This window comes from Leucopleurus acutus (assembly GCF_964270905.1).
Source record: "Leucopleurus acutus genome assembly, chromosome: 12".
In the NCBI taxonomy this organism is placed as follows: domain Eukaryota; kingdom Metazoa; phylum Chordata; class Mammalia; order Artiodactyla; family Delphinidae; genus Leucopleurus; species Leucopleurus acutus.
The window spans coordinates 74,218,867-74,233,486 of NC_139154.1; the positions used below are offsets into that span (position 1 = coordinate 74,218,867).

Sequence of the window (14,620 nt, forward strand, 5' to 3'; positions counted from 1 at the left end):
CTTTACCCATATACTCAGTAACCTTAAGCTTTGAAAGAAATTGAAAGTGACTTAGCAAAAGTAAAGATAAGGGAGCCCTACAAGAACCTCTGCAAGAAGTATGCTCCAGAAATGGTCCAAAGTCAGTTTTTGTCTTGCCGTATAATCAAACTGAATTTTAATGCTAGAAACATTTCTGTCCCCATCCTACACAAACTCCTCTCAAAGGTCACCTACAGTATGTTAACTGCCAAATCCCAAAAACACTACTAATAATAGGTAGTGTTGTACATATTCCTAAAATTCAACAGGGTCCACAATCATTTCTCAATCTTCACATTAAATGGCTTCTCTCTAGTATTTAACCATCCATTCCCTCTTTAAAAATCTCTCCCTCCCTAATATCAGGGAACCAGCCCTAACCTGCTTTTACTGCTCCAACTATAACTTCCTGATCCCTCCTTGTGCTCCACGTCCCCACAATATAGGTTTTAGGCTCTCCTTCCTTAATCTTCTGTTCCTTTTTTTTTTTTTTTTTTTTTTTTTTTGCGGTACGCGGGCCTCTCACTGCTGTGGCCTCTCCCATTGCGGAGCACAGGCTCCGGACGCGCAGGCTCAGCGGCCATGGCTCACGGGCCCAGCCGCTCCGCGGCATGTGGGATCTTCCCGCACGGGGGCACGAACCCGTGTCCCCTGCATCAGCAGGCGGACTCTCAACCACTGCGCCACCAGGGAAGCCCCTTCTGTTCTTTCTATGCAAATTTCCTCACAATATTCATCTGTCTCACTTTGCATTCAATTCCCAATTCTGCATTCATCATTAAGCCTGTCATTTCTCTGAGCTTTAAGCCTGTCATTTCTCTGAGCTTCAAATTTGAAGTTTCCAAAACAGAACTTTGCATCATTTCTACCTACTTTAGCTCTATTTCTACTGACACTAAAGCACTAGCATTGCCAAGGTTGCACTCTGACTGAAATTTCATGTTGTCCTTTGAGTCCCTCCCTCACCCTAGTCCCACAAATCTACGTCAAATATCAAGTATTCCTTTCTAAGTTTCTCAAACCTGCCACCTCCTTTTCATTCCTACTTCAGGCCAAGTTCAGGCACATCTGGGCACAAATACAGTCATCCTGTTCTGCCTCTAAGTTCTTCTCCAATTTATCTTATATAGCACCCCAAAGCAGTCTTTCAAACCTGCTGTCATTTTACCACTCCCTACTTTAAAACTTCCAAAGGCTCTTTATTTCCTTTATGATAAAATCCAAAAGTCAATGTCTTCTGCAATCTGACCCAGGGTATCTTTTCATAAAACCAGAGAACATCAAAATTGGAACACTAGAAATCATGCAGAAGAGGAAACTGAAGATCAAAAACGGTAAGATTCTCACTCTGGCCAAAATCAAAACATATGAGAACAGAAACTTTAAAAACTAGGTTGGTGTTTCCTACATTTGCCTAATATTAACACAACCCTTTGTCAAGGTGCTTAACATATTGCCATGCCTTTCCCCTATAAATTCTGATGTGGTAGATCTGAATAGGGTCACAGGAATCATATAAAAATAAAGAAGCACTAGGTGATTCTCCTCTTCAGGGAAGTTTGAGGAAACCTGACCTAGATCTTACAAGTCTTCTACATTCTTTACTTATACCAATCTTATCTTTCAACTACTATCCTATAAATATTCTGTTCTACCCAGAAAGCTCTATTCACTGTCTAAATTACACCTTGTTTATTGGTTAAATCATTCTCCCACCCCACCCAAACCCCCAAACCTACCCAATTCCTTCTATTTTAAGCTCTTGAAAATCTTTTGACTGTCTTAATCAATGCTTTCCATTTTAACCCCAATAATCAAGTAGTTCATAGATTTCATTTGTTCTAAGTATCCCACTAAGAACAATAGAAAATCCAAGATGAAAAATGTATAAAATATAAATTATTAATTTTGGTCTTAGCCTGCAAGATAAATGTCTTAAATACTAGCTAATAAGCTAAAAAAAGACTCTTTAAAACACGGAAATCAGAGTATCTCTCACTTCTTTATACCCTTACATGTTACCATAATCAGATATACCAACTGGATGTGTTTCAACCATGGGACTTAAGGAGGGAACAAGGGTGGCAAAAGAGTAGAATAATATATGGGCTTAAGTTTGTTTTTTAATATACCTAGAAAGCTTAGACTCTTTCCTCTATCGCCACACTTTTCATAAAATGAGGAAAAACTCACTCCATGGCAGTTTCAGCTTCTCACAGATTTCCATTTAAGTCATAACCTCTAATCTGCAACGTTAAAATTAGCTGCTGATAAATACTAAAATATAACTTAAGCAATGAACCAGAACAATAGGTAAAGTTAGTCTTCCCAAGCAAAAAAGCCAAACACTAAAAAAATATCAGGCCATTCCACTTACATACAAAATGAGGCTCCCCAGAGACAGACATTCAAGAGTAAATTTGATTTTATACTTAGTACCTAAAAATAATCAAAATAAATGTCTGGTATAATAATATGGACTATACTGGAACTTAATTTCTCCAATCTCAAAATATTCCTAAATTAGTTTAGCAAATAAAGAACTTAAGATGCTATTAAATGGTCTAAGACTCAAATTATTAATACAGAGCCTTAATAGTTGATGAGTAGGCCCTGATGTGATTTTTTACCTATTTTTAAAGTCTGGATTTATTGTATTGTTATCACTACTATCAGTTTTACTTATCAAAAACTAATATAGCAATTTACTTTCCCTTTGTAATGCTAATGGTCAGAAGGATGAAGAAATAAAAATCCTTCTGTTCATTAAATTCACATGTAAAGAAACCATAAAGGTAAAACTCCAAAGCTGTATTATTTTCTGTTAAGTGTTAACTGTAAGATCTTTCCAATGTCTCAATATGAACTCAATCTTAAGCTCACCTTTTCCCCACAATACTTCATTGAACCAATTTTTAAAAGGATGTTGTAAAGGTTCCTGTAATTAGCTCCACATATCGCTTTTAGAAACATTATCACCAATCCTGCTAACAATTCTGCTATAGAATTTTTTTTTTAATTATAAAACTTGAATGTGGCCAGAAAAACAAATTGCTTGTGTGGAATGTCTAACTGGACTACTTAAAAATAGCTCTAATATGGGAACATATGTATATGTATAACTGATTCACTTTGTTATAAAGCAGAAACTAACACACCATTGTAAAGCAATTATACTCCAATAAAGATGTTAAAAAAATAGCTCTAATAATTTTTAAGACAATTTATTATAAAGGTCAGATACACAGCCCACCCACCTTCCCTTTTTCTTAAAATGGCACATTTAACCATCTACATAATAAAATACTTTAAAAATATTCATTACACTTACAAGCTTAAATTCTTACACAACCCCAATCCACTGAGACTTGAAAGGATCTGGGCTTTCAAGGGGGAGGAAAGGGGATCAAGATCACTGATTGGTTATTACAAGGACAAAGGTTAGTGACTTAAATATGGACACACATTTAAAACTACTGTGTATACATTTTAACCATTTTAAGATATACAAAATTATAATCTAATTAAAAGGTGACTGGTAATAACTTTAAAGGTTCAATAATATTTCCAAAGAAGAAAACAGGCTTACTGCAAACACAGGATCTTGCTATCTACAAACCTTTGGATAGAATTTCAACTACACCAAGTCAGATTTAAAAAAAAAAAAAAAAACTTAGTCACAGAAAATATGTCATTATGGAATACAAACATGGCTATGTAGATTTATCACACCAAAGTGACCAAATGAAATTATGTTAAAACTATATTGTTCACAACCTGCAAGATTAAAGAATAGAACCTAATCAACGATAGGACTGCAAAGACTAAATCAAATGCCAGTGAAGCAGAACAGCGTGACATTTTCTCATACATAACGAACCGCAAAAACACATTTGAAATAGCTGTTTTAATCCTTTACTCTTAAACCCTTCATAGGCTTCATTTTCAATCCAAAATATATCTAAATTGCAAAGCTTATTCATAGAAATATATATTACTGGTCACATTAAAAAATGAATAAAGATTAAAAAGCAGATATACCCTTGTCCTTCCAAGTTTTCTTCTGACCGTCCATCTCTTGTCACGATCTGCCCTACAGATGCAATTATCAATTATGCATACCAACAGAAAAGCTGTAACTGCAAAAATCTACCCCCTGAGACATGAAATATCCGTTTCCTCAACCGTATCTGCAGTCTCCTCTGCTGCACAACTGCAGCAGGACTGAAGTCACCTGACGCCTTCTGGGTGTGGAGCAGTCTGACGCAGTGCAATCTGTAACTAGGCTACTAATACTCAGGCACTACCGCCTTCCTCTATCTGTTTATTGTTCTAGTCTTTTGCTTGTTGCTCACACCAAATGGAGCTACTTTTGCAGGGGGAGGGGAAGGCCACCAAAAGAAAAGAAAGAAAAGAGGGTTGTTCTTCTGGCAGAGTAAACCACTGAATATATTTGAAATGCACTTAAAGCCATGTACAGTTTTTTATAATCTTATTTTGTTTTATTTTTATTTATTTATTTTTTGACAGATAGGGGAATTATGCTGCTGGTTTCCAGCTTCATTTAAAACTTTAAAATCAATGGTTACCTGATAAGATAAAAATGGACTGATCCAAAGAAGGGTAACAGCTTAAATTTCAAGCCTGGGAAATGCGAGTCTCTTCTTACTTTCTCTTAAATTATCAGCATTTTGCACCCTTATGAGGGTGTGACAGGAGAATCACAAAGTCAAATTATTAATGTTTACTGAATATGTTACTTAAATAGAAAAATTTTTTTACTTAATTTCAGCAATCTCATATTTCTCAGGTAATGCTATCTTTTCCTTCTTTTGCAACTACAGAAATCCAGAGACTTGCAAATATATACTTATTCTTAATTACCACCTGCTCCAAATTGATCTTTCAATAAATATCTATTAGACACCACTGCAGGTACTATTAATAGACTCTTTGCTTGAGGAGAAATATTCAGGTGCTAATTATACCACATTTGCTTTGAGAAAGTGACATAAGACCAAACTAAAATTTTACTGATAAAACAAATCTATATAAGAAATTTCTGAAATTTTTGTTCAACTTTATAAAATTGGCATTCGTTCCAGTGCAGAATATTACGTCCTTACTAACGTCTCACAACTGTTTTAACTGATATTATCATTTGACTTAGCAGAAAAGGCAACATATAATGACAAATCAGCGAAAATATTTTTAAATGTGAGATATGCTGAAGTATTACAAGATATGGAGCCTATGTACAAAACTACATACTTCAGAAGACTATATAGCTACATTGAAATAGGTATGATATTTTTTGGAACTTGCTGTAAAACTGTGTGGGCTGCAAAACCCTGCAAAATTCTTCAAATCAGAAGTGGCCTGAATATCAAGAACTCAGTTCTTTTCCTCCCTGCTTCTCTAACTCCAAACATAAATAAAGCAAAGCAATTTTTAAAGAGAGTCTAGTATTCTCAGCTCAGAAGTTAATATTTAACTTTAAACTTTATTCACTGAACCCTTGTATAATGTGATATTTGAGAACACTTGTCACCAAGGCATATCATAGCTGAAAATCTCTGGCCTCTTCATGCAATAGTTAGAAATCCCAAACTATTCATTAACTACATAATATTTTCAAAATAGTATTTTCTAATAATGAATCCCTTAAGACTGAAGGCCAATAAATACTTTAGCATTAGAATAACGCACTCAAAAACATCGCCCAAACACTGTTTTGAAGTCAGAGATTACTACACTAATAGTAGGGGGGAAAAAGATTTCTTGAGAAAAAGGGTATTTACCATTCATTTTATTCACATCTTCCAGTACTTGACTTGGTGTAACAATTTTTAAAAATCATCTGAGAGAGCAAGAACATATTAATAACACCCATTCATCTAAATGTTAAACATACTTAATAGCTCCCCTGGCAGATTAAGAGGTCAAAATAGGAGCCCTGAAATTAGACCTTACATAGTAATATCTAATTCTTTAGCTTTTATGATCTTTGCAATTTAGGCTATTAAGTTTACAGGGAAAACTAACTAAGATAAATCAATTTACATTTTGCCCATTTCTTCCTTAGAAAGTTTTAAAACTAGAGTTGTTTTAAGTTTGGTAACCTAAGGAAAAAGTGCTTAAATTTGAAAATCTGATGAGACCAATCTGTTAAAAATGTAAAGCCACTGGGCGAGGCTTATTGTGATGACAGGATCAAATGAGTTTGTGTATGCAAAAGGCCTTAGGACAGTGCCTGATAAAAAGTGGCTCTACGTAAGTGCTAGCTATTTACTATTATTATGCTAAAATTTTTAACCAGTAAACCACAAGGAAACAAAGCCTGTAAATCATATCTAAGAAAGTGCATATATTAAGCCATTCAATTCTAGGCAATAACCCAATACCCTCTTTAAAAAGAAGCACCCCACCACACACACACACACACACACACACACACACACACATTTTACTGTGCTTTGTTACTGTAGTTCTATTCTCCTCCAGCTGAGAAAAAATTTTATATGGGTAGATTACAGGTCCTATTCCATATTAAATCCCAAGATAACAGGCAAATAGAGAACATAAATCTGTTAAGAACTTATTTCTTTTCCTTCAAATATTTAACATTTTGTTTAAAAATGAAAAATTATTTCAAGGACAATTTTCAAATAGAGCAGATATATATACCACATTGATTATTTGGGATAGAAACTTATTTTCCCTTAAAAGTAAAGGCTTCCAAAGGAGAGGAGCACAGAAGATTCCTTTATTTATAATACAAGCAAATAAAAGTGCTGTCTGAATTCTAAGTCCTACTGCATATTGTGCATGGGGGTAGGGAAGGGGGGAATTCTTCTCTTCCTAAACTCAAAATCAGCCTTACACTGAACTTTTGAAATCACCTGTTCTGAGTTCATGATTGGCAACTTCTCATTCCTCAATGTCCATAAACCCAGTACCTCCCCAAAGCATGACAAAAACCAATGACCAAAACCACCCCAAACACACCCCTAACTCCTTTCCAAACAGTACCCATGCTCTAAAATTACCTACACTCTCTACATTTCTCTTCTCTTCATATCTCAGATCAAAACTCTCATTTTCTTCGTGCACTTACCTCATTAGCAGGAAAATTATATGATTAAAATAAGTCCTACTAAAGAATAAAAAACTCCTTTCTCTATAACACTCTCATAAACGTGTGTGTGTGTGTGTGTGTGTGTGTGTGTGTTGTACCTAAGTGGCAGGATTTCCAACAGTAGAGGACTGTATTTTGGAATAGGCAACAATATGTAAACTCTAAGACCTCCCAGGGCAGCTCTCCCAAGATATTCCTCTTTTTCCATTTCTTTCCTTCCTCTAATTCTGAACCCCAGAAAAACTCAAGTTTTTGTTTTGCTTTGTTTGCTTTACAATGTTTAGAAATGAAGGCAAATAAGGTGAGAAAGAGGTGGTCATTTGGATTGAAAGTGCTACTCTCTAAACTGGGGGTTGCTTGTATGCAATTCTTGATCGCTAAAAAAATTATTTCTACTTTCCAGCAACAGATAACAGGACTTTTTAATAAAAAAAAAAAATTACAGCTACACAGTAGTTTTAAACTTACTTCAAAATTTAATTATTCTGAACTATACAAAAGTATAAAACTAAACGTATGTCCCATTACTGAAAGATATTAAATAATGCTGTTTAATACCATATGCTGTAACGTAATGCCCTCTATGGACTAAATTACAGCACTTCAGCACTAACTACTGAATTGAACATTAAGACATGAACAAAGACTTTAGTCTAGAAAATGAATGACAAGTTAAAAAATAACCAAAATATAATGAGCATTTTAAGGTCTATAAACAATTCCATATAAGCTGATAAAATACATACTAAAAATTATACAGAAAGAAACTGAAAGTGATACTATTCAATGAGAACTAAATAAATGTTGATTTCTTATATTATAATCTAAAATAAATACACAGATAATCCAAAAGATCCAAAGCATTTTTAAACCTGGAATTTAAAAATTTAATAGTCATTGGGTTTTGAACAGATCTTTTAAAACTTTTAAGTTTTCACTGAAGTACATGCTGGGGGGAATCTTTAAGGTCATTTCATAATGTTTATCATAGCATGATTCAAGCATTTGTTTGATTCAGTACAATGTGTCAAAATTCAAAATCCTTTTATAAAGTCATTTTCAAAGTCATTTGTTACTGTGAAGCAAATATCCACAACTCAACTAAATTTCTCAGCCCAACTGAATTTCCATATGGTCAATTACAGAGCATTCCACAGACATCGTTTTCTATCTACAACACTAGATGGCACCAACACCCATAGTACCGTTGACTGTCCAACCCAAAGCATGCAACCTGGCTAAAACTGTTCTCAATTTTCTGGCTCTTCCTTAGGATTGTTGCCTGGTACTAGGGGACTATCAGAGTGTGATGGGGATAGAAAAACAACTCCAACACCAGAAAGGCATGTGGGATAAAATGATCTCTGACCAGAATTCAAAATCAATTTTGAACAGATCAGAATTAAACATAAAAATGAAACTATAAATTAGTAAATAAATTAAGTTATAAATTTTCCCAGGTGAAAACTGAAAATATCCACCAAAATGCAAAGTAAAATAAAAATTATTTAGAAAACTAAGGGAAAACTGTAACATGACAAGGATTTGCATCCACTCTATATAAAGAACTCTCATAAAAATCAGAAAGAGGCGATTCTAAATTTTAAAATGGGCAAAGGGTATGAACAGGCAATTCACAAAAGAAATACAAATAGCCAATAAATATGTGGAACATGCTCACCTTCACTAATAATCGAAGATCGAAACAGCAAGATAACTACTTTAACCTATCAAACTGGTAAAGGCTTTTTTTTTTTTTAAAAAAAGGTATACAATGTCTGGAAGGATACATGAGAAGTCTAGTAAATGACTCTAAGAAGGAGCACTAGGCAGCTTAGTTAAGACAGGAAGAAGACTTACTGTAATAGTACTTTTTGAATTTTGTATAATGTATAAGTCCTTAGCTATCAAAATTTTCTGATTAAAAAAACAATATTAATAAATAATACTAATTGTTGGTGATCAATAGAGAAATGGGTTGTTGTCTTACTCCATTAGAAGGGTAAAAATCAGTACAAGTTGTGACAAAGGATTAATCTGCAAAATATACAAAGAGATCATGCAGCTCAATATCAAAAAAAAAAAAACCCAATCAAAAAGTGGGCAGATCTAAATAGATGTTTCTCCAAAGAAGATATACAGATTGCCAAAAAGCACATGAAAAGATGCTCAATGTCATTATTAGAGAAATACAAATCAAAACTACAATGAGGTATTACCTCACACCAGTCAGAATAGCCATCATCAAAAAGTCTATAAACAAATGCTGGAAAGGGTGTGGAGAAAAGGGCACCCTCCTACACTGTTGGGGGGAATGTAAATTGATACAGCCACCACGGAGAACAATATGGAGGTTCCTTAAAAAACTAAATATAGAACTGCCATATGATCCAGCAATCTCACTCCTGGGCATATAACGGAGAAAACTAGTTTGAAAAGATACATGCACCCAAATGTTCATTGCAACACTATTTACAATAGCCAGGATGTGGAAGCAACCTAAATGTCCATCAACAGAGGAATGGATAAAGAAAGATGTGGTACATATATACAATGGAATATTACTCAGCCATAAAAGGAACAAAATTGTGCCATTTGTACAGACATGGATGGACCTAGAGACTGTCATACAAAGTGAAGTCAGAAAGAGAAAAACAAACATCATTAGCTTATATGTGGAATCTAGAAAAATGATACAGATGAACTTATTTGCAAAGCAGAAATAGAGACAAGACATAGAGAACAAACGTAAGGATACTAAGGGGGAAGGGGGTGGGTGGGATGAATTGGGAGATCGGGATTGACAATATATACACTACTATGTAAAAAATAGATAACTAATGAGAACCTACTGTATAGCACAGGGAACTCTACTCAGTGCTCTGTGGTGACCTAAATGGGAAGGAAATCCAAAAAAGAGGGGATATATGTATATGTATAGGTGATTCACTTTGCTGTACAGCAGAAACTAACACAACGTTGTAAAGCAACTATATTCCAATAAAAAATTTTTTAAATTAGTACAAGTTTTCTGATAGCCAATTTTTGTCAAAACGCTTAAGAATGTACATACCCATTTCCTAGGGTTTTATTTCTAGTAATTTATGGAAAAGAGTAATTTGGAGATATGTACAACATATTTAAACATAAAGAGGTTAATAACAGCATTATTTATAAATTTAAAAAACTGGAGACAATCTAAGGATCGTAGAGAACTGATTAAATTATAATATATCCAATACCAAGGAACACTAAACATTAAATAATCACACAGCAGAAAAATAAAGACATGGAAATTTTGGCATTGTGCAATATAATATATTGCTGAATTTTGTAAAGCAATAAACAATATATAACGTATGATCCCAGTTTGGAAAAACACTTTTTTTCACTGCATTCATAAAGTATCCATATGCATAGAAATAGACTAGAAGAATATATTCTAAAATATTAGCAATGATTATGTCTGGGCAATACAATTACAATTTTTTTGTCATCTAAATGCTTTTCTCTACTTCTCAAATTTGTACAATTAGCATATATTACTTCAGATTGCTTCATGTACTGCTACCCTGACTTCACTGACAGTTAGCAGGTCCCTGAGAGAAATTCTGACTACTAAATTTAACTGAAGCTCAAATAGATTAAAACATCTGCCCAGGGTCATACAGCTAAAAAAGTAATCCAGTAAAAAAGCCAGGATTAGATCTTAGGTGTGTAAGATGCCCAAGATGAAGTTCTTTCAACCATATTATATGTAGCAGTATCTATCTTTTATAAAGGTTCATATTTCATATTTATTTTCAATCTGTATTGGACCCACAGTAAGCACTAAATAAATCCACACTAATTTGACAATGTCAAACATTTGAGTAAATATAATCATTTCCTTATTAATAAGTCAGTTTCTAATTTAGCTACACTTATATTTACTCAAAGCCTTCCAGTTAAAGATAATTCTACTCAATGTGTTAGATTAAACATTTTCATTTTTCAGGGTACTTAAATTTCTACTTTCATCAGATTAACTGCTCACTGTCCTAATCAAAACCCAACTAATAATATTCAAGAAGCATCCTATATATGCTCACTAAAAATGTATTTTAACAAAATACTTAATATCTATAATGCTTTACTGAGAAAGCCCAAAAGCTATACAATCAATTTTTAAAATTAATATAAGAAAAATGTTTTAAGTTATAAACATCATCAAAAGAAAGTTCTTATTCATGAACACATTTAAGAAGTATCTATAAATTGGCAAAGGATAATTTTTAATTCTTTACCTAGATAAATGGGCCATTTTTCAGCGAGTTCTTTATTATGGCAATACTATTTGGTTATTCCTGGAAAGCACATACTTTAAGTATAATGAATAATTAACTTCTGGTTGGTTTACACTTCACTCACCAAGTTACAACAGGTCAGCAAAACACAATCTATACTATGATTATGAACTTAAAACGTTCTGTGCACTAGTGGCAAACCAAGCAACCAACAAACATGTATTAAGCAATCACTATCATTAAGTCAAGATCTCAGTGGTTTCAATGGGAGACATTAGCACCTTTCTTCACCAATGACCCACCAACAACAAAGACAGCAGCTGTCCAGCTGAATAACAATAGGGTTATTCAGTCTCCACATGGAAGCAACAGAAGGTTACCCTCATTCTAATATCCCTACTTATAGAAGACCACATGAGAAAATGTACACAGTAACCAATGTTCCTGACGTTTTTAAAATGCCTTGCACTGGTTAATGCCCCCAACACAATAGGTATGTAATAAAAGCAGCAGCACCCTGGTCATCTGCTATTTAGGACAATAACTGCTTGCTCCAAAACTGTGAAGGGGACAAAACCTAGGTCTCATCCCAGTTCTTCACTTGTCGGAAAAAATATCTCCTTTGTGGAATCGGATAAGAACTAATATAAATAAGAAAGTTAGTCAACTAATCTATGACAAAGGAGGCAAGAATATACAGAAAAGACAGTCTCTTCAATAAGTGGTGCTGGGAAAACTGGACAGCTACATGTAAAAGAATGAAATGAGAACACTCTCTAACACCATACACAAAAATAAACCCAAGATGGATTAAAGACCTAAATGTGAGGCCAGAAACTATAAAACTCTTAGAGGAAAACAGGCAGAACACTCTCTGACATAAATCGCAGCAAGATCTTTTTTGATCCACCTCCTAATGAAAATAAAAACAAAAATAAACAAATGGAACCTAATGAAACTTAAAGGCTTTTGCACAGCAAAGGAAACCATAAACAAAACAAAAAGACACCCCATAGAATGGGAGAAAATATTTGCAAACAAACCAACCAACAAAGGATTAATCTCCAAAATATATAAACAGCTTATGCAGCTCAACATCAAAAAAACAACCACCACAATCAAAAAATGGGTGGAAGATCTAAATAGACATTTCTTCAAAGAAGACATACAGATGGCGAAAAGCACATGAAAAGATGATCAACAACACTAATTATTAAAGAAATGTAAATCAGAACTACAATGAGGTATCACATCACACCAGTAAGAATGGCCATCATCAAAAAAACTACAAACAATAAATGCTGGGGAGGGTGTGGAGAAAAGGGAACCCTCCTACACTGTTGGTGAGAAAGTAAACTGGTACAACCATTATGGAGAACAATATGTAGGTTCCTTAAAAAAATACATATAGAACTAACATATGATCCAGCAATCCCACTCCTGGGCATATAACTGGAGAAAACTGTAATTCAGAAAGACACATGCACCCACAACGTTCATTGCAGCACCATTTACAATAGCCATACATGGAAGCAACCTAAATGTCCATCGACAGAGGAGTGGATAAACAAGATGTGGCACACATATACAATGGAATATTACTCAGCCATAAAAAAGGATGAAATAATGCCATTTGCAGAAACATGGATGGACCTAGAGATTATCATACTGAGTGAAGTCAGACAGAGAAAGACAAATATCATATATTGCTTATACGTGATCTAACCAAAATAAAATGGTACAAATTATTTACAAAACAGAAATAGAGTCACAGACGTAGAAAACAAACTTATGGTTACCAGAGTGTAAGGGGGGGGGATAAATTGAGAGATTGGGACTGACATATACACACTACTATATGTAAAATAGATTACTAATAAGGACCTACTCTATAGCACAGGGAATTCTACTCAATACTCTGCAGTGACCCATATGGGAAAAGAATCTAAAAAAGAATGGATATATGTGTAACTGATTCACTTTGCTGTACACCTGAAACTAACACAACATTGTAAATCAACTATACTCCAATAAAAATTTTTTTAAAAAAGTAAGTTAGCCCAATGTCTGGAACACAATAGAAGCTCAAAAGTACTGTGCTTACTACATAATATGCAACCTCGGTAAAGTTTCGTAACATCCCTAGATTTAGGTTTTGTCATCCATGAAATGATTCCTTCTTTCAGATTATGGTGAAGACTAAATGAGATGACTATGTGAAAATGCTTGGTGCTTAAAAGATTTCCCATAAATGGTAGTCTCCCCTTTCTAGGTAAAATGCAAAGAATTCAGGTTCTTTTCTCAGCCTTTCAAAATTCTTAATTTAAAAATGTCCTAAATAGAGAGAAAGAAAACCTAAAACTGAAAGCAAACTGAAACAAATCTAAGTTTATTTCAAATGAGTATTATAACCACACTGAAGATGGGGGAAGGTAGAAGGAAAAGGGAAAATAAAACTAATCCGAGTAACCTGGGCAGGGTTGAGGGAGGTGGATTTGAAAAATAAACCTGAACCCTTTATTATGTTTATTATAATGATATTATAAAACATTCTAAAACTATTTTAGATGTACTCAAGGATTAAACAAATTAATAAATGTATTGGTAGTGTTAGAAGCCAGGTTCTCACTATAGAAGGAACATACAAATAAATGTGAAATGGGGGAAGAAAGAAATAGTCCTCTGGGAATGTTTTGGATTTGGAGGTATCTATGTAAACACATGATTTCATAAATATGTGTATGTTTATTTGTATGTATGTATACAAGTATTTCCTACCTCGGTCCACTGGAAGGGCTAAAATGGAAAGACCCCAGAGGAGCAAAGTACAATTAGCATCCAGCTCTTGATCACTGAAAGGAATCAAGGATCCTTGGAGAAACTGCTGACTTCAGGGCTGGGACAGAGTGGGCAAAAGATGAGCCTACAACATTTCGTTATGCTAGAAAGTAAGAAGTGCTTCCCTCTCCACTCAAAAAAAAAAAAAAAAAAGGACAGCTGCATGTCCTTGAGCCAATTTGAAGGGGAGCCCTCCAAATCTGTGACCATTGACAACCAAAATAAGTACAGTAATGAATTATGAACCATTGGGGGGAAAAGAGAAATTCATGAATCCATACTGATAATTAAATAGTTAATTAATGGAAAAGGAGAGCTCTTGCTAAGAGTAGAATGC

The 14,620-nt window shown here is 34.2% G+C and overlaps 1 protein-coding gene across 2 annotated transcripts in view; it reads right to left on the reverse strand.

Moving 5' to 3' along the window:
- RTN4 (reticulon 4) overlaps positions 1–14,620 on the reverse strand; it is a 66,654-nt gene that overhangs the window by 28,589 nt on the left and 23,445 nt on the right. Inside the window, exon 1 of one of the 2 annotated variants that reach the window (XM_082852365.1) lies at positions 4,063–4,297. The exons of the other annotated variant lie outside the window; for it this stretch is intronic. Within the exon in view, the coding sequence (XP_082708491.1) occupies positions 4,063–4,096 (34 nt within the window). The 5' untranslated portion in view covers positions 4,097–4,297. Of the gene's footprint in view, positions 1–4,062; positions 4,298–14,620 lie in introns of those variants that run through there. 2 annotated transcript variants of the gene reach the window in all.